This window comes from Tiliqua scincoides, chromosome 2 (genome assembly GCF_035046505.1).
Source record: "Tiliqua scincoides isolate rTilSci1 chromosome 2, rTilSci1.hap2, whole genome shotgun sequence".
NCBI classification, from domain to species: Eukaryota; Metazoa; Chordata; class Lepidosauria; order Squamata; family Scincidae; genus Tiliqua; species Tiliqua scincoides.
This window is the reverse complement of record NC_089822.1, coordinates 181564400-181583571: the sequence shown is the minus strand read 5'-3', so window position 1 is coordinate 181583571 and position 19172 is coordinate 181564400. Positions and strand designations below refer to the sequence as shown.

The following is a 19172-nucleotide window of genomic DNA, read 5'->3' as shown; positions in this document are numbered from 1 at the left end:
CACTCCCTCCCACCCCCAGCTACAACATGGGGGTAATACCTTCCAGGGTTGTTGTAAAGATGGCATCAAGATAAAGTATGAATTTTGCACACCCAAACAGTGCTATGTAAGCAGTAAATATTATCCTTGAGCCCTACAATGGGATTTACTTCTGAGTAGGCATGGCTAGGATTGGGCTCAGAGCAATCAAGAATTCTGTGACTCATCTAAGAGGATGCAGGCTTTTGAGAGTCACAGGATTCTTGACCTGGTCTTGTTCTGCAAGAGGTTCCATGGCCTTAAAGTGGAGGATAAACCTTTTCGTGGAACCTCCTTAGGCTGGAGCAAACATACTCCAAGGAAAGTGTTTGTTCATTGCACTACATTGTATCTACCTTGGATTGCTCCAGACCACTACAAGAAGGAGAGGAATCACGTTGACATCACAGTTGGGGGTCACAAAGTCTGCAAGTACTCTTTGAGGTAATACAGGGTGGGAGTCACAAAACCACTTTGGCTAGATTGGCCTGTGTGCACACTGCCTTTCGATTTACACTGCACTCTGGAGACAGAAGAAGGGTTCTGTGTCACTGGAAAGTCTGCCTACTCTTTAAGCCAAGAAAATCTAGACACTATCTAGACCAGGGGTGTCAAACATAAGGCCTGGGGGCCCTGATGCGGCCCACAGAAGCTTTTCATCCTGCCCTCAGGCTCTCAGCTGCTGTTACTGCTATAAGAGCAGCTCACATGAAAATTGGGCTCTGCCATATCTTGAAATATGATCAAGATTTGTGTATTTTCTCTTCTGTTATTTGCAGCTAATGAATTCCTAAGTGAAAATAGTGCTTCTTTTTGGTTATGACCTGTTTAATGACATCATTTCCTGCCTAATGACTTCACTTCCAGCCCTCAGCAGGCACCATGAATGCTGTTTGGCCCTTGGTATGAAATGAGCAGCAACTGTTACCCTGCACATGCCTGATCTTGTCTGATCTCAGAAGCTAAGCAGGGTCAGGCCTGGTTAGTACTTGGATGGGAGACCTCTTGGGAATACCGGGTGCTGTAGGCTTATACCATAGTCTTTCGAGACTGAAGGTTGCCAACCATGAAATGAGATTGATACCCCTGGTCTAGACAATGTCTAGACACTTTTTACTTCTGTGGGAATTCTGTTCTGGAAGCGGCAGCAAGCAGACAATAGGACAGCCCCAGGTTCCTGGAGAGGGTGCAGTTGAGACAGCGAAAGTCCCCTCCATCATGGACCACACCATGAACCACTAGCTCTACTCTTGACCTCATCAGTGCATCCCTCTCCATGCTTGCCTCTGGATCAACCACTGCAGGACCAGCTTGTACTATGGGGTGGGGGAGGATTTGGCCCCAGTGTCTCCAGTTGCTGATACCTCTTGGACTCTCTCAAGGGCACAACTGAATGGGCCATGCAAAGCCTCCCAGCACAGAATTCGAATTCTGCCAACTAGGCGTCCCACTTGTTGCTGATGCCTTTGCCTTGCCTTTGGCACTGGGACTCAGGGCCAGTCCATGGTGAGCTGCGATCTCCATGAGCTCTTAACAGTTGGAAGGTTCTGCTGGCTGTTTCTGCTGCCAGTGCCAAACAGTCAGGGCACCTCTGATTCCTCCTGGCTTGTTACCTCCAACTAGGACCACGAATGTGAAGGAAGGCCACTCGGTAGGAACTACCTCAACTGGCAAATGCCCATCCCCACATAGCTGGAGTAGGTATCTCCCCAGGGGCAGAAGCAGGTGGAGGGACAACTACTTGTGTGAGAACTGGTGCAGTGGAATGATGAAGATGTTGAGCTGCGAACCAGGACTTCCTCAATTCAGGCTGTGGCTCTGCCCCAGCCTCAGCTGCCATTTGGGGTAAGACATACCCACCTGACAAGGTTATAGTAAGGGTTTCTAGATAATACATGTGAAACGCTTCGCACGGTCTGAAAGTGGTGTGTAAATGAGTGTGATTCTAATTCTCCCTTCATATCTGCACTCTCCTGTGGTATAAGGGCAGTCATATGTTCCCCACGCAGGGTGACCAGATCCAGTGGAGCTCAGAGTGCCTATACCTTTAACTATTGTATAGAAGAGGGAATGTGGGCGGGTGCAGCTCAACATGGAAAGGTTTAAAAAGCTGCAGCTGCCCACATTCCCTCTTCTATACAATGGTTAAAGGTATAGGCACTCTGAGCTCCAATGGATCTGGTCACCCTGCCCCCACACCCGCATTCCCATCCTGCTGCCCCCTTCAGCCAACAAGTTCTTCTTCTTCTGAAAAGTATTCTCAGTCAGAGCCCAATCCCATGCATGCCGACTCAGAAGTGAGTCCCACTGTAGTCAATGGGGCTTACTCCCAGTGTGGATAGGGATAGGAAAGTGTGGCTAGGATGGCAGCCTCGCTGCACAATCCTATGCATGTCTACTCAGAAGTAAGTCTCATCAGAGTCAATGGGACTTACTCCCAGGGAAGTGGGGCTAGGATTGCAGCTTCGCTCCACAGTGAAGCTTCACTCCACGGAGCTCCACTCCCAAGAATGTGGGCTCTGTCCGTCGCAGCTGGTGGGGGGCGAGGAGGACCCGGAGAAGATGCGCGCCCCACCCCGAGCTCAAGGGCCACCTTTCCACCTCCAGGGTTTGAGCTGACCTACTTGGGGTGGGATGAAGCCCAGAGGTACCCCCAGGCTCTGTTTCTGAGGGGGACGGTCGGTGCAGGACCCCGGAGCTTCTTCTGGAGACCGGGCTCTCCTCATCATCCCCCATGCCCGGGGCGCGCTTGCCTGCCTCCGCCCGGTGTTCCCCGCCTGCGGAGCCTTCCTTGGCTCTGGTCCTCCACTTGGCGCCCCAGGGGGGCCTCGCGGGCTGCGCTCTGGCCAGGACCCCCCCCCCCCCAGGCTGCTGCCGGCGGACGCGCAAGAGAGGAGGCTGAGGAGGAAGCGGGCAGCGCGCCTGAAGCGCATCTCAGCCGGGGAGCCCGGAGAGCGCATCGCCAGCCAGCCAGGCGCCCGGACAGTTCCCCAGCCTGGCCCGGCCCGGGCTTGAGTCCCCATCCCAGGCTGCCTCTCGCCCTCTCCTCTCCCCCTGCCGGGCCGCACACGCCTGCGCACAGGGCGCCGGTCCCATCCCAGGCAGGCAGGCGGCTGCTGGTAAGATGAGCGAAGCAGGCGCCCGGGAAGGGGGGGTGTGAGCGGAGGGGGCGAGGGAAGCCTTGTCACCGCCAGCCTCTCCCTTGGACAGTCGCCGCCCGAGAGCCCGCCGCCTCCCCATGCCCGGGGCTGCCTCCTACCTGCCGCCGCCGCCAGGTGCGCCGCCACCATGCTGGGCATGAACGCCGCCAAGCAGCCCTTCGGCATGCACCCGGCCCTGCAGGAGGCCAAGTTCGCCGGCAGCCTGCACTCCTCCGGCGCCGAGGCCATGCGCCGCGTCTGCCTCCCGGCCCCGCAGGTACGTTCCCGCAGGAGGCCCGCGCAGGCTGCGCACCGCGCCGCGAAGCCCCGGGGACTGACTTCTGAGTAGGCAGGCAGAGGCGTGGGCTCGCAGGCGGCAATCCTGGCCACGCTTCCCTGGGAGGAAGCCCCATTGACTCTAAGGGGACTTACTTCTGAGGAGACAGGCACAGGATTGGGCTCTCAGGCTGCAATCCTACCCACATTTCCCTGGGAGGAAGCCCCATTGACTCTAACGGGAGTTACTTCTGTGTACTACGTGCCTGCAATCCTCTCCACATTTTCCTGGGAGTAAGCCCGTTAACTCTGATGGGACTTACTTCTGAGTAGACAGGCATAGGTTTGGGAGGGCAGTCGCCGCTGCAAGGCACTTTGGCTGCTGTCAGGCAGGCCCCGACTGGGGGTCCCTCTTTTTCCTGTCGCCAGGACCGTCCCCTCCCTCCCTCCCTCCCTCCCTCCCCCCCCCCCCCCCACATGCCTGCTGGAGCAGAGCATCTTCTGCTGCCTTCATATTAATTTTTATGACCTGGGCTGCTTGGAGGGGGGATCTCAGTGCTGGAGCTGGGGGGGGGGCGTGTTTGAGTCCTGCCCGCCAGTATTCCCCACTGACCCGTCTCTGCGCTCTTGCTTGCAGCTGCAGGGCAATATATTCGGAAGCTTCGATGAGAGCCTGCTGGCCCGGGCTGAAGCTCTGGCGGCGGTGGACCTGGTCTCCCACGGCAAGAGCAGCCACCCCTTCAAGCCGGACGCCACCTACCATACCATGAGCAGCGTCCCCTGCACCTCTACCTCGTCGCCCACCGTGCCCATCTCGGCGCCCGCCGCGCACCACCCGCACCCCCACCACCACCACCCCCATCACCACCACCACCACCACGCGGTGGCACACCAGGGGCTGGACGGAGACCTGCTGGACCACCTCTCGCCAGCCCTGATGGGGGGCGGCCCCGAGCACGGCGCCGTGATGGCAGCGGCGCAGATCCACCCGCACGCCCACGCCCACCCGCACCTGGGCGCAGCCATGGGCCACCTGCACCAAGCCATGGCCAGCATGGCACACGCGCCCCCGCCGCCGCCTCCCCCCGGCGCCGCCGCCGCCCAGGTCTCCGCTGCTCAGAACGGACTGGCCTGCATCAGCGACGTGGAGTCGGACCCGCGCGAGCTGGAAGCCTTCGCGGAGCGCTTCAAGCAGCGGCGCATCAAGCTGGGGGTGACCCAGGCGGACGTGGGCGCGGCGCTGGCCAACCTGAAGATCCCGGGCGTGGGCTCGCTCAGCCAGAGCACCATCTGCAGGTTCGAGTCCCTGACGCTCTCGCACAACAACATGATCGCCCTCAAGCCCGTCCTGCAAGCCTGGCTGGAGGAGGCGGAGGCCGCCTACCGGGAGAAGAACGCCAAGCCCGAGCTCTTCAGCGGCGCCGAGAGGAAGCGCAAGAGGACCTCCATCGCCGCCCCCGAGAAGCGCTCCCTCGAAGCCTACTTCGCCATCCAGCCGCGGCCCTCCTCCGAGAAGATCGCAGCCATCGCCGAGAAGCTGGACCTCAAGAAGAACGTGGTGCGCGTCTGGTTCTGCAACCAGAGGCAGAAGCAGAAGCGCATGAAGTACTCGGCGGGCCACTGAGGCCGGAGCCCCAGCCACGCTTCCCTGGCACTCGGCTCCATTGACTAGAGCGGGGCTTACTTCTGAGTAGACAGGCACAGGATTGGGCTCCGAGGCTACAGTTCCATCCACGCTATCCTGGGAGTCTGCTCCATTGACTACAATGGGACTTACTTCTGAGTAGACAGGCATCGGATTGGGCTCTGAGGTTCCCATTCTATACACGCTTTCCAGGGAGTCTGCTCCATTGACTACAGTGGGACTTACTTCTGAGTAGACAGGCATCGGATTGGGCTCCGAGGCTCCCATTCTTTCCATGCTATGCTGGGAGCCTGCTCCTTTGACTACAGTGGGACTTCTGAATACACAGGCTCTAAACCTGTCTGCTTGTACCGTGGTGAGACCTACCCATGTGCAGAAATATATGGTGTGTAGAGAGACCTTGGCTCCACTTCAAACGAAAACCCACAGCAGGGAGCTCGAAAAAAATACTGCTCCACCAAGCAGCAAAGCCATTGGACCTTAATGCATCTCTCTTCCTTCCCCCCTTCTCGACACCCGCCTGCTGATGCTCCTCTCTTTCGCCTGCTTTTCGTTGTGCTTTCCCGAGGTATCTATCGGTGGACAAACCGATCAACCAGAGGACTCCCAATCCATCTATCTCGACCCCGAGCGTATCATTTGATCGTCATGCTTTTGTCGTGTCCCGTCCCCCCCCCCCGCCCTCGCTTCGTCATTTTTTGGGTTTCAGGGTCACTTGATTGTGTATGTCTCCTTGTGCACTAGAGTGTCACTTTTGCTGGAAGAGTTGAAACTCCGGAGAGGTACTGATTCTTTCTAAAATAAAAATTGAAAAAAATAGTAATGCAATAAGAAACGCGGTAATCGATATTGTTTGGAGGAGAAGCCAATGGTCTCTCTGGGTTTCCGAAATGACCCCCCCCCCCCGAAGCCCACCAGAGAATGATTTCTTCACATCTGTGAGTGGTATTGAAAAAAAGGATATTTTTGGGAAAGTTCATCTGAAGTCAAGTTTTGGATCGTTTAGATTTGCCAGCTGCATGCTGTCAGATCTATAGATGCTTTGATTGGGGGGGGGATATTCTTCGTAAAGAAAAATCAGAGCGAGCGCTATTTTTAACACGGTGAAACACCTGGGCTCCTCTCAGATCTTTTTTATGAACAAAGATACGACTATCTCTAGGTAGAGTCCTTTATTTCTTGGAGGGAGGGGGAAGAGGGGAGACTATGGGCACAAGCCTAACCAAGTCTACTCAGAAGTAAGTTCTATTTTGTTCAATGGGGCTTACTCTCAGGGAAGTGTGGTTAGAATTGCAGCCTGTCTGAAATTCACTCTTCCGAATCAAGTGTGAAAAGGCTCCTTGTGAAAAAGGAGCCTGGCCCCCCCTCGCAGACGTGTTTACTCTGAGAACCGGTCGTTTGTTGCGGAGCGGGGGGGCTTACTCCCAAAGAACATCTCAGTCTATAAAACTCAGAAAGCGATTGAAACCAGTGAACTTGCCATCGACTCCCCCACAACTCCGGCAAACTGTGAAACTTCCGTGGGTTAGAATAGATCAGGTTCGCTTCCACACAGCTCGATGCATCGCCTCGATGTTCTGGTGCACGACTAGGACGGGGTTAACTCAGCCGAAGCCAAGCACTTTCCTTGAATTGAACTGAGGTTGCGGGTGACCCCTTCGCGATGGCAGGATTTGCTCCGGACCCTCGAACATCTGTTGGCTTCTGTTCACCAGTGACTTGCATCGTCTTCTTGCACCCATTTTGTTCTGAAGACAGTTGCACGAGATAGGAGTCATTTAAAACAAAACAAAAAATTCTCCAATTTTGTTTTAATTAAAACCTGTTGCTACACACTGAGATATAGTCCAGGTGCATTTTGTAAAATGTGTTGATTCTGCATTTGCAATGTGTTTTTTTGTCCCTTGTCCTCTCACCAATATTTTGTATTTTATTCCTCTAGTTCGGGCGTTTTGAGCGCCTGTATGCTCTCTCTCTCTCTCTCTCTCTCTCTCTCTCTCTCTCTCTCTCTCTCTCTCTCTCTCTCTCTCTCTCACCTACCTAATGATAACTGGGAAAGATATTCTGAAACTTCTCAAATAAAATGCTTTATTTTTCAACTCGAATGAAATTATTTTCCTCCTCTTCCCCCGACCCCCAAGTGCTTTTGGGGGGAGGGATTGCTGTTTACAAAAAAGTATTTTCATTGTGTGAAACAAGTGACACAACAAGACAAGGGACTAAAAATAATTACAGTATTTTCTTTATGTATGTCCGCTTCTTGTAGATTTGCTTAGCGCTCAGGCCATTCATTTGGGGGGTATTTGTTCCTTTATGTATGTTAGAATCGGACTAATTTTTCTCCCAGGCAAATCAGCCCTTCTTCCCCATACAACATATTCTTCCCATGCAACTTAGAATTCTTTCTCCTGAAATTACGTGTTGTTTTCACGTAATGTTTATCCTCATATTTTTCCTGGACCATCAAAGTTCTGTTTGTCAAGAGGGGAAAATAAAAATTCGCTACTGATACAACGCAGGTTGCCAGCTCCGTAAAGCTTATCCTTGTAGATGTTGCTGAGAGATCTACAGAACTGTACTCGCTGTTCAGAAGAAAGCAGCTGTCCCTTTCCTGCAGCAAAGCTTGGCTCAGTTCTCCTCCTGACACGATGAAACACCATTCTCCGAAGTTTCATTAAGAAAACGAAATCTCTCCAAACAGCACAATCGAAGGTTCATTCGAAATTCTGTTTAAAAGCAAAAGAGGACTTTTATTTATGAATCCCTGAAGCAGCTTAAAGGATTAAAAATTCATGCCCGAAGCCCAGCGATCTTCTCAGTATCTCCTCTTCCCATTTCAGCAACAAAACTCAGTCTAAATTCTACTAACTTTTTTTTCAGAAGCACCTTACAAAGTTCTTCTTTTCAGTTTAGGAGCTCAGAGATTAGAACGCAAACGTTCCTTAAAAATCCTGGTTTTTATTTTGTTTTTCCATCGAGTGCTAATGATTCCCCCCCCCCCCAATCAAATGTCCTTTAATAATAAATGCCCTTATGTCATTACATTATATTGTGGGTTTTGAAATTTTAAAATACAGTTGATGCAATATTAATTGGATAACAGGGTATAAAAGGGGCAGAAAGCCATTCTGTCTGCCATTCTGCTTGTTACATGCCAGGACTTCAAGATATACGCTTTCAGGATTTGGTATTTAGCAGAAATCCAGGTAAGAAATATATATTTAAAGATTCCTTTCAGTGACATTCCCCTTAATGTCACCTGTTGTACTTCACTCTGGATTTTTTTTTTCCTTTTTGTCAACTCCTTGTCAAACCCAAAATATATATTTTCTAACACCCCCCCCCCCCCAATATAATTGAAAAACGTATGTTTTAACTTGAGATCAGAAGAGAAAATTCACGTATTAAATTCCTTTTTTACAAAAAGAAACCATTTCGCATTCTTGTGTGAAATATGATAAGTTTAAAAAATTGTTTTAGGGTGTCCGTGCCCCCTCTCCCCTCATCTTTGGGTCCAATTTTGGGAACTGAAAACTTTTCCAGACTCTGACACTACGGTTTCTGGAACGTAGTTGAATGTTGACTTTCCATTTCAGCACCTGGACAGTTCCCTGCGACAGGTCCGGCCGGGGCCCAGCCAGGCGTTCCAGGCTAGACTGTGACTACCAGCCCAATCCTATCCACACTTTCCTGGGAGTAAGCCCCCCCCCCCATCTAATGGGACTTACTTCTGAGTAGACATGCATAGGATTGGGCAGTGCCTCTCCTCCTGGGTCTTCCCATGGAATCAGCTGCTCTCCCCTTTCCGGAAGGGATCTTTGGATGCGCGTCCCTTTTATAAAGCTCATCTTATATTTATCGGGAGCTGTTGGGTTTTATTCCCCGTTTCTTTGCCGTGAACAGCCAGGCGTTGCATTTAGCCTGCCTTGGGCTGGAGCCTGTTCCTTCAGCTGGGTTGGAGAAGAGGAAACCGGGTTCAGGTTGGTGATGGTTTTGCATAGACCTTTGCTGTATGCAGCGTGCAGCTAAGTGCCTTAGATATTGCTCTTCTGGGGGGGGGGTATTTGGGGGAGGAATTTAGTCCGGATCTAATCAGAAGAAAGGCAAGACCGAGTAAAATTTAAAGCCCTGCTGGGAAGATTCAAGACCAACCAAACCAACCCCAGGGCCTGATCTGTGATACTCCTCACTCTCCTCAAATGGGCAGAACAGTGTCTTGTGCCTGTGTGAAAAGGGCACGTTTGGGGACCACAGAAACTGATGTCTGGGTTTGCTTTGTCGTCTTGAGGGACTCCACTCTCAGCGCTTTTTCTGCATTGGGATTGCTGCAGTAACGAACATCTGTTTGTACGCAGACACCCAAAGCGATTGCACACTTGCTCCCGGGACAGTGCGCTCCGTGTTGCAGCCTGAGGCTGCGACCTTATCCATACTCACCTGGGGGTTTACCCCACTGACTTACTTCAGAGTAGACATGCATAGGCTATCAGGGGCTGTCAAGCTTCGATGGACCCATTGTCCAGTCCAAATATTCCAACTCCCTTCTAATGCCCACTTTTTGGCTAATTAACAACCTCCTTTTCCAAGAACAACAGCTGCTGTGTGCAAAGGAAACGAACAGAACTCTTTATCGGTTTGTGCAATTAACAAGAATTTATTGCTACAAACACAGACACTCCCTGCAAGTCCTCTTGTCCAGAGGCTTTCCCTCCCCAAAACTCCACTTAACTCAGTGGGTAAAGGTCTGAAGCCTCCAGTCCAAGTCCAATCCAGTCTTCTGCAGCAGAGTCCCTCCTCTGTGTCCTCTCCAGCAGAGTGTCTCCTCCAGCAGGGTCCTGGCAGTCCTCTCTTCTGTGTCCTCCAGCAGAGTCCTGGCAGTCCCCTTCTCCCTTGTGTCTGTCCTGTAGGTCTGGGGTCAGGTAGCCTCTTGGTCAGGTTCTCTCTGGGTCATGTAGCATCTCCCTCTGGGTCAGGGTGCCTCTGTCTCCTTCTGAAGCTGCCTTTTATCCTTGGATGTCCCATTATACAAAACGCAGGTCAGCTGTGAGCTACCTTGTTAAGTCCAGATTAGGCTCAGGTGAGCCATCCCTTCAGTCCATGTCCATTCAAAGTCCCACCAAGGTCAAACGAAGCTCAGGTGTCCATCAGAGTCTCCATTGGCCTTAATAGATTACAGCTGTGGAGCCAGCCCTGCCCTTCCCAGAGCTGTCAACCAGCTGTCAAAACATGGAAACGCTGTCAACACCAAATCATCCACCTGATGATCTTCTGATCTTCCATTACACCCATCCGTCTGAATTCGTGGTAAAGAAGGTCTTAGTATCTTAGTAGCTGGAGGCACTTGCATGGCATGGGGCAAGTTTCAGCTCAGTGGACAGCGCCCTCTCAAGAGACAGTAATCTCACCAATCAAGCCCAGGGAAGTGACTATGCCCCCCTAGGAAGGTTCTGTCCGCGTGCTCCCTCCCCAGGTCCAGCCCCAGTGTGCCCAGAGGTGGTCTGGGGTTCGGGTTCCCTTCCCTTTCTGACTTCGGGCCTCATTGCAAGCACAGAGATAGCTCTCCGGAGGTTACAGAGAGAGAGAGAGAGAGAGAGAGAGCGCTTCCTTGCGACTGTCTTTAACTATGAGTTTCTTTCTCCATTGTCTTTCTTGTAGTACAACAGCTCTATGTTGCTGAGTAGAATAGATTTCTCTCCCCCTCCCTTTCGATCTTTCCTGCAGACCCAAAATGTGTGTGTGTGTGAGAGAGAGAGAGAGAGAGAGAGAGAGAGAGAGAGAGAGAGAGTTACAATACAGCCTCCTTGGCAAAGTCTATGGACACACACACACACGCACACGCGCACACGCGCACGCGCGCGCACACACACACACACACACACACAGTGTCATTGTTCAGCTTTGGGGAACAGGTGCAACATCTGATTTGGAGGACTGTCCATTAAAGTTCTTGCTTAGAACATTTCCCCGTTGCTTTTTGTTTCAGTTCCCGAACTCTAGGAAACTCTGGTTGCCCCTCTTACCTTCTAGATAAGCAGTCTTACTCCCCCCCACACCTATCCCCCAACATCCACTTAGGAAAACTGTGTGTATGTGTATGTCCAGCAGGGGCAGAGTGGTAGTGCTCCAGTGGCAATGCTTGCCTCCACCCCCCCACGCTAGTCTTATAACTCAAGACAGCCAGAGACTCACACCAGTGCACCTGCAATACCCCATCAGTCGCTCCCAAATAACTCAACCTGGTAATTGCCTCCATTCCTCTGAGCCTCTCTGGGCTTGAGTCACACCAGGGGATCTAATCAATTAGTCATTAGGCGGATCCATTAGCTCCCTAATAGAAATGTCTCGTGTCAGTTTCTTGTAAGGGAATGAATTAAAACCATACAATTATTAGTGCCAAGGAGAGGCAAATGACTAGGGACAGGGCAGAAACATGAAGCGGTAGGTCAGAGGGGGGCAATGGAGACCCTATAAAGGAAGGGCAATTAAGGAAGCCTGATCCCATCTGGAAGGAAGGAAAGCCTTAAATGTGTAACATCCCTACCATCAGTCCTACCATTCCTATCATTGCCTACCATCAGTCCTTTCAACTTTTCAAGTTGGCAAAAGAAGAAGGTTGCAATTCTATGCAAACTCACTTGGGAATTATATACATAAGTATATAAGAGAGTGTGTGTGTGTGTAGTTTGGCTTGTGTAGTTGCACCTGTGGTTCTACTTGGATTCATCATCCTTAGGATATATAGGATGTTGAATCCAAGTCGGAACCAAGGCGTAACTTCACAGGCACAACTTCACACCCACACACACTTAGGATGTTGAATATATGTTGTATATACACTTAGGATGTTGAATTCAAGCAGAACCCCAGGGACAACTTTCTCCATTATGTTGGCTCACTCATGAGATAAAGAGTCTGCTCCCCATGGTGGTCAAGTCAATTCTTCTGATAGGGACATAAGAGCTGGTCTAATAGCCTTATAATATTCATTTTCACTGTTCAAGAAAGACATCTGAACAGCAAAGCAGCTGTCTGCTAATTCTGGATACAAAGCAGTGCAAAATTTGCACATTCATTCATGTGAGGTTTCCAAAGTGCCAGAAAGATCCTTGCTCGTTCCAGTGGAAAAGTTATCCCACTGGTGGACTTGGTGGCCGTGCTGTAAGTAGCCTTGAAGGAGGTTAGTGCTTCACAATATGAAAATGCCAACAGTCAGAAAGTATTGTGTGTATTTTTCTGCTGTGATTGGGTGATAGGGTGACCAGGTGCAAATGAAAATGATAGGGCTCCTCTCTCCTTTGGTAGTTGCATGGAAAGAGATAATTTGGGCAGTTATGATTTTTACCATCATAGTGGTGTAGTAGTATACCTCTTTAAGCAAGAAGGACCCTATTCTTATCCTCATACCCATGTCTTTTTCAAAGTTTTAAAACACACACACACACACACACACACACACACACACACACTTTTCCTGATCTCCTTACCATGTGCAATGCTTCAACATTGGGGTTTCAGCTTTTTCATTGACCATGCCCCTGTGCATTTAACCACATATTAAAGCAGAGGACATTTCATATGAAGAGCTTTGCTGGATCAGACCAGGGCCCATCTAGTCTAGCTTCCTGTATCTCACAGTGGCCCACCAGATGCTTCAGGGAGCACTCAAGACAGTTGCCACTCCCTTGCATACCTATCTCCTTGCAACCCATACAGTTGCCTATCTCCTTGCAGGCGGAGATAGGCTACCTCCAAAATCTGGAGTTGCATACAGTCATCAAGACTTGCAATCTGGAATGGACTTTTCCAATGTAAATCTGTCCAATCACATTTCAAAGGCATGTAGGCCAGATGCCATCATTTCTTGGCATGGGGGTAAAATGATGGGGAAAGCTAAATCCAGTCAATATCATGCTGCAGTTAAAAACACAGAAATAGAGTGAAAAACTAAGTTTGCCTTTTTTTGGCTAAAGCACTGGTGATGGGAGTGAAGCAAATAGTTCAATGGTGGCATAGACCTGTCCAACACTCTGCTGCTAAGAGCTGCCATAGGGCCCAGCATTTGCAATTCTGGCCCCTGTGCCACCTGGGACCAGGACCACAGAATGCCGTCCCTCCCCCACCAAGTAGAATGTTGCTCCCACCAATTGTGTCTTCTAAGGCCTCTGGAAGGCCTTAAAACATCACTTCTGGTTTTCCTTAGAAGGCCTTCGGAGGGCCTTTAAATAGTGCACAGCCTCCCTGATTCTCAGAAAGCCTCTGGACAGGGGCGAGGAAGGCAGTGCTAATGGCAGGGGGGCAAGGAAAGCGTCTGCCCACTGACACCCCCCCAAGTATGCCAGTGGGGCCCAGAGAATGATACCTGATTGGGACCTCCCTTCCTAAATGCATTGGGGTAATAGAAGAGCATTGAAAGTAAATTGAAGCTGCAGTGGGAACACAGTCCCAAATAGATTGAGATTGAAGTACCCAAATTTATTTTGTAATACATTTGTTTTGTATGGTATAGCTTGTTTTGTCATGGCCCAGGCTCCCTGGAAGCCCAGACCTGGAGATTTTGCCCCACTCCACATCTCTTCAAGCCTGCTTACTTTTCAATTAAAGGTAAGCAACTGTTTCTAGGAAACATGAATCATATTGGCAGTTTTTATGGGACTGCTCATAAAAGACCTACTACTACCTTATAACTTTGCCAGACTGAAGTATTTGATGCATAATTGACAGATTTGCCTTATCTAAATCCATCAACAGAAGGTGGGTCAAGTCCCGGACTGGTTTCAGATTCCCTGCTTGTGGTGCTAAAAGAGTCGTAGGTTCTTCCACCAGTATTCTATCGACGTTGACAGCTCAGTTTTAAAATTAAGTATTACATTAAGTAGACAATGAACTTTACAATGAAAGACTACCTTAAATGGATTCTGACATGCAGTAGGATAAGGTGTCTTTGAAGCACAGAGACTAGATGATAATTATTGAGAGCTGGCGCACTGGTGAATTTTTCAAGACCTGCAGACACAAAATTGAAAGTTAGAGGTAAACTGGGATTTGAGAATATCATTCAGAAAAGCTCTGGGCTAGAAGCAGAGGCTGCTTTTAGGCTTGATGATGTCCACAGTGAGTCAGATGTGCTGAAAAAGAGCAATGCTGATGGAATTGCTCTTAATAATGGACATTTAGTATCAGAATTATCCACCAAGGAAAACTAGACTCTGACCTGTATCCGTGATGCAAATTAAGAGTAGGTACAAACTTTTCCAAACTTTCCATTGCTAGTTCTGCTTCTGATGGCTAGGGAGGCAGGCAAAGCATACTTAGGGCCCAATCCTATCCAACATTCCAGCACCAATGCAGCTGTGCTAATGAGACACATGCTGCATTCTGTGGTGGTTGGGCAGTCATGGAGGCCTCCACAAGGGAAGGGGACATTTGTTCCCGTATCTCAGGGCTGCACTGCAGCTGCTTTAGCACTGGAAAGTGGAGTAGGACTGAGCCCTTAGCGTAGCACACTAAATGGTTTCCTCTTCTAACAGACCAGTCATATCCTTCCTCCCTCCCTCAGCAAAAGCAGCTGTACCAAAAGGCATGACAGTACACAACCCTTCCCACCTCCGTCATGCCCCCTACTCTCCCTCTGCTCTGCCCCCCACTCTCTACCACTAACTTTCCTCATCCAGAGGGCTTAACAGGGTCCATTGGAGGAGTTTGTGGTGCTGCCATCTCTTGCAGCAACACTCTCAAAATGGCCACTGACAGAGCGGAAGTGTCGTCCGCTATCATAAACCTCTCCATGTAACTGCCCAGTTCTACATAGATTAGGCTGTTAGTGTGCGTATTAACAAGTAAGTAAAATCAGTTTTTATGTGCATGCATCAGCTTGCATTGAAGAAAGACCTTTGTGTGCAAATGTGGCTGTCAGATCAAAGGAGGAAGGTGCACATTTTAAACAAAATGTACATTTTCACCCTTGTCAGTCTCACATTTTTATTTGATTTACCTTTAAGGAAATGCAAAAAAACAGTTTAAGGTGTTGTGAGTGGCATCCATGGTGTCCTATGGAAATATTCCCACCCATAATCTCATCTGAACATAAACTTCTCTCTGGTTGTGACCAACGTAGAAAAGGGAATTCCGTGACGAGCTGGGGCAGGGGAGTGAGAGAGAAAGAGCGCCACTGAGCAAAGGAAAGGGACTCCTTTACATGAGCCACTAACAATTGATTTTTCCTCCCTCTGTTCTATGCTTGTTTCCTAATATCCTGCTCTGTGTCTCCTGAGGACAGCACATGGGAGATGAAAGCAAAGAAAACCAAACATGCCATTGGCGGCATTCACTCAATTGATTTTTACACAAAATTTGCCTTCGTGCTCGGTTGGAAAAATGATCCCATTAATAATGAATCATGAAAACAAATGTGGGGAGGAAATCAATTGAGGCACATTTGGTGTCGTAGGGCCATGTGGAGTGGGTGGGGGAGAAAATCTCACTATAAACAACAGATTAGTAACACAGATGTATGTGTTTGGGACATAATACAAGGCCTTTTCATGCTGCCTCTCTCCATTATATGAATTTCAGGGATATGCTCAGGAGGAGAAACTGCTGTGGCACAGGTAGAAAGGGATAAGTGCCACCTCCCTATAGTGTGACATACACAAAACATACCAGCAAAAGCATACCAGCCAAACCATATCATGAATATACAATATGAGAATGCAAAGGGACTTGCATCTGGGTGTGGCGTCTGGAGAGAATCAAATACATTTATGAGCAGCCCAATTGACAAGAGCACATGCTGCATCTTGCAGTCCCAGACGTCTCCTCCTGGTGTTCTCTCGACAGGGGTAAACCTCTGCTTACTGTCTACTGGAAACTGGAATAGCTTTGGAATATATATTTCAACCAAAATATTCATATGGAAATATTATTTTGAATATTATTCTTGATTATGATTAATTTGTCTGCAATAATTCAATGGAGTGAAGGATGTGCTATGCAGAGATTAATTTTCTGATACTGTAGTACTGAAGTATATCCTTGAATTATAAGAAGGAAAAATGCAAGCAAACAGATTGTTCGTAACTATAGCCCCCATTTAAAAGTTCTACCCTCACTCCTGCTTATTTGACAGAGAAATTCCTGCATGTAATTGACTTTACCCTTTCCAACCCTAGAAGACATTATCGTGGAGTTTTCATTGTCTGTACCAGCTATTTTCAACCATTTTCTCCTCAAGGCACACTAACAAGGCACTAAAATTGTCAAGGCGCACTATCAGGTTTTTGACAACTGACAAGGCACACCATGCTGCTAGTGGGAGGCTCACATCCCTCATTGGCCCTACCAACAAATGACTTTCCCCCAAATTCCTGTGGCACACCTGTGGACCACTCATAACACACCAGTGTGCCATGGCACAGTTGTTGAAAACGGCTGGTCTCTACTGTCTGGAACTCCTCACTAAATATCTCTGGCGTCTCATGCTCTATTTTTGAAATTCCTTTCTCATAGTTAGATCCTGTTCTTCCTCCATATTTGTCTTCTCTCTCTTGAGGAATCATAACTTCTCTAAGAGTTTCCCCATACGTGGTGAGAATAATATCTTCCAGAGTACACAGCTTGCTTGGAAAAGAGTCCCTTTCCTCCCAATAGAGATTTTGAATCAATTCTCCTTCAAGAACGCAGTATGACTTGAGCATGTCACCGAAGCTATTTCTTTCTGCCTAAACTTGATTTCAGGAAAGAGTTTGTTGCACACTGGCTGGTGAAATGACAAATATTTCCCCTTCCAAAGAGAGCTGGGTGGAGAATTGCAGGATCGTTTGGATGTATGTCCATGCCAGGTCTGACTCACTGGAAAAGTGTCCTTCTGCACTGAAAGTGGGGAGGTTAATTCTTTCTCAATTCCAGGAATAGACTCTATGTGGCAATTTCATAAAACCTAAAATAGTAGCCTCTGTACAAGCAAAGGGTGTATTGTCTTGTTTTGGAGGCATTGCCACTGAAAAATTATAATTTTTATTTTTAACAAGTAAAATATAAAATAATTTTATAAATTAAACAATCCTAATAAACATACAGGTTGTGTCTGTGTATCTGCGGATTCAGGATTTTACCTCACCATGTGGTTTTACCTCACCACGGGTAAAACCTCACCATGGGATCCTGAACCCATGGTTTTGCCTGACTTGTAACCCTCCAGAGGCAACCAAAGCTCAGCTCTGGTTGCATCCAGAGGGTGTTCTGAGAGCCAGAGAGTCTGCACACACCCTCCCTGGCCCTCTGAATGCCTTCTAGAGGCATTTAAACACTACTTCCGTTTCTTGAGGGGGGGGCAGGAAGTGACATTTTAATGCCTTTATAAGGCATTTTGAGGGCTAGGGAAGCCACCCCTCAGAATGCCTTCTAAAGGCAAAAAATGTCACTTCTGGTCACCCCTCCCCAAACCGGTAGCATTTAAATGCCTCTAGAAGGCATCCTGAGGGCCAGGAAGGCTGCCTCCCCATCTCTCAGAACACTCTCCATATGCACCTGGAGGATCTGTCATGCCTGACTGTGGATTTGATTATTCATGGCTTTTGGCATCTGCAGGGATTCCAGAAATTGAACCCTCATGGATGCCGAGGCATGACTGTATTTCAGTAATATAATACAAGCCACTATATTTCTTACATACGCCCTAATAAACCAGTCTAATTATTTACCTAAAATGACACAGCCCAAGTATACGACAAGCTCAAAATCCAAATATAATATTAATAAGAGACAATCTGCAACTGGATCAAACAGGGAGAGGTCTTACTAAACTCTAATGTGTGGTGACCAAGGGCCCAATCCCATCCAACTTCCTAGCACTGATGCAGCCATTCCAGTGGGGCATGTGCTGCATCCTGTAGCAGGAAGGCAGTCTTGGATGCCTGCTCAAGGTAAGGGAATGTTTGTTTCCTTACCTTGAGGCTGCATTGTGGCTGCACCAGCCCTGGAAAGTTGGACAGGTTTTGGCCCTGACAGCCTCATCCAACAGAAGCTCACAAGAAAAGACACATGACACAAGTCTCATCTAGAGCTTATCCAAGGGCCAGTGACAGAGCTTCTTTGTACTGCGCTTGATATTTCCGTTAACCCTAGCCAAAATAGTGCTCATCTTTATTTATAACGACATCATCACATATCCTATCCCTGTTTAGTTTCACTAGCTAGTTTCTTCTTATTTCCCCAAAATGGATTTACAGTCCTAACCCCCACCATGGAGGCATATGCTGCAACCTATGGGGTGGGGTGCAATCAGGAGGCCTCAGTGAAACAAGGAAACTTTTGTTCCCTTATGTCCAAATTATGTCCCTTATGTCCTGCTGCTCTGTGGGTCTACTTGGATCTGTGCCAGCTTTTCGGCTGGCGCAAGTCCAAGGGCACCCAAAGGAATGTGGTACACCTGGGCAGAGGGTATGGGATATTGGCAGCACCTTTGCCACAGACAACTGCCCCCTGCCCACCCTGAAGTCCCTCCTGATGGCCCTAATCCTTGCCCAGATACTCCCCCTCTCTGTTTTGTTCCTTGCCCTCCCTACCCACCACCATGCCAATTTATTGGCACTGGGACCACTGCTGCACACCCTTTGTGGCAATGACCATGTAGCATGTGACAATGTGTCATGTTTTGCCACGCTGCAAACCATGCTGTGCTGCTGGAATATGAGTTCCAGCAGAGCAGATGACGGATTGGATTGAGCAGTCAGTCTCAGATCCTGCTGAAATCACATTTATTGTCTTCTCCAAGCTTTTATCACATATACGAAGATCCTTGAATCTGACTAATTCATGAATACTGTAAAGGCTGTTTCCACCACAGACAGAAAGTCAATATCTAATATACCACTGATTGCTGGAAAACTCAGAAAACAAAATGTTAATTTTTTGAAATTTTTTTTTGCTAAAACATGTAGTAATATAAGCATAGTTTATAGTAGCAACCCTTAGTCTAGTCATGCAGAGGACAAGCCAAATCAGATGTCAAAGATTGGATAGGTTCTTCCCTTCCCATGTTTGAACCAGCTTTAGATTGGGGAAAGGAGCACTTTCAGTGGCAGGCAGAGAGGCAC

At 48.7% G+C, this 19172-nt stretch overlaps 1 protein-coding gene and 1 pseudogene across 2 annotated transcripts; both read left to right on the top strand.

Annotated features, from left to right (window-relative positions):
• Nucleotides 1-928: 928 nt before the first annotated feature.
• Nucleotides 929-1048, top strand: LOC136642443 (5S ribosomal RNA; annotated as a pseudogene).
• A 2258-nt stretch (nt 1049-3306) lies between these two features.
• Nucleotides 3307-5058, top strand: POU4F3 (POU class 4 homeobox 3). 2 transcript variants are annotated; one of them, XM_066616220.1, is made up of 2 exons: nt 3307-3435; nt 4072-5058. In XM_066616220.1, exons 1-2 carry the CDS (start codon nt 3307-3309, stop codon nt 5056-5058), a joined length of 1116 nt encoding a protein of 371 aa, XP_066472317.1. The 2 variants fall into 2 exon arrangements, with proteins under 2 accessions (XP_066472317.1, XP_066472318.1); XM_066616221.1 differs by having other exon boundaries at nt 3400-3435; nt 4078-5058.
• The last annotated feature ends 14114 nt before the right edge of the window (nt 5059-19172 follow it).

Excerpts from the sequence above, each read along its gene's own strand:
- POU4F3 (XM_066616220.1), top strand. The coding sequence starts at position 3,307 with ATGCTGGGCATGAACGCCGCCAAGCAGCCCTTCGGCATGCACCCGGCC. Across the intron at positions 3,436-4,071 it reads TCTGCCTCCCGGCCCCGCAG|CTGCAGGGCAATATATTCGG; the intron begins GTACGTTCCCGC and ends TCTTGCTTGCAG.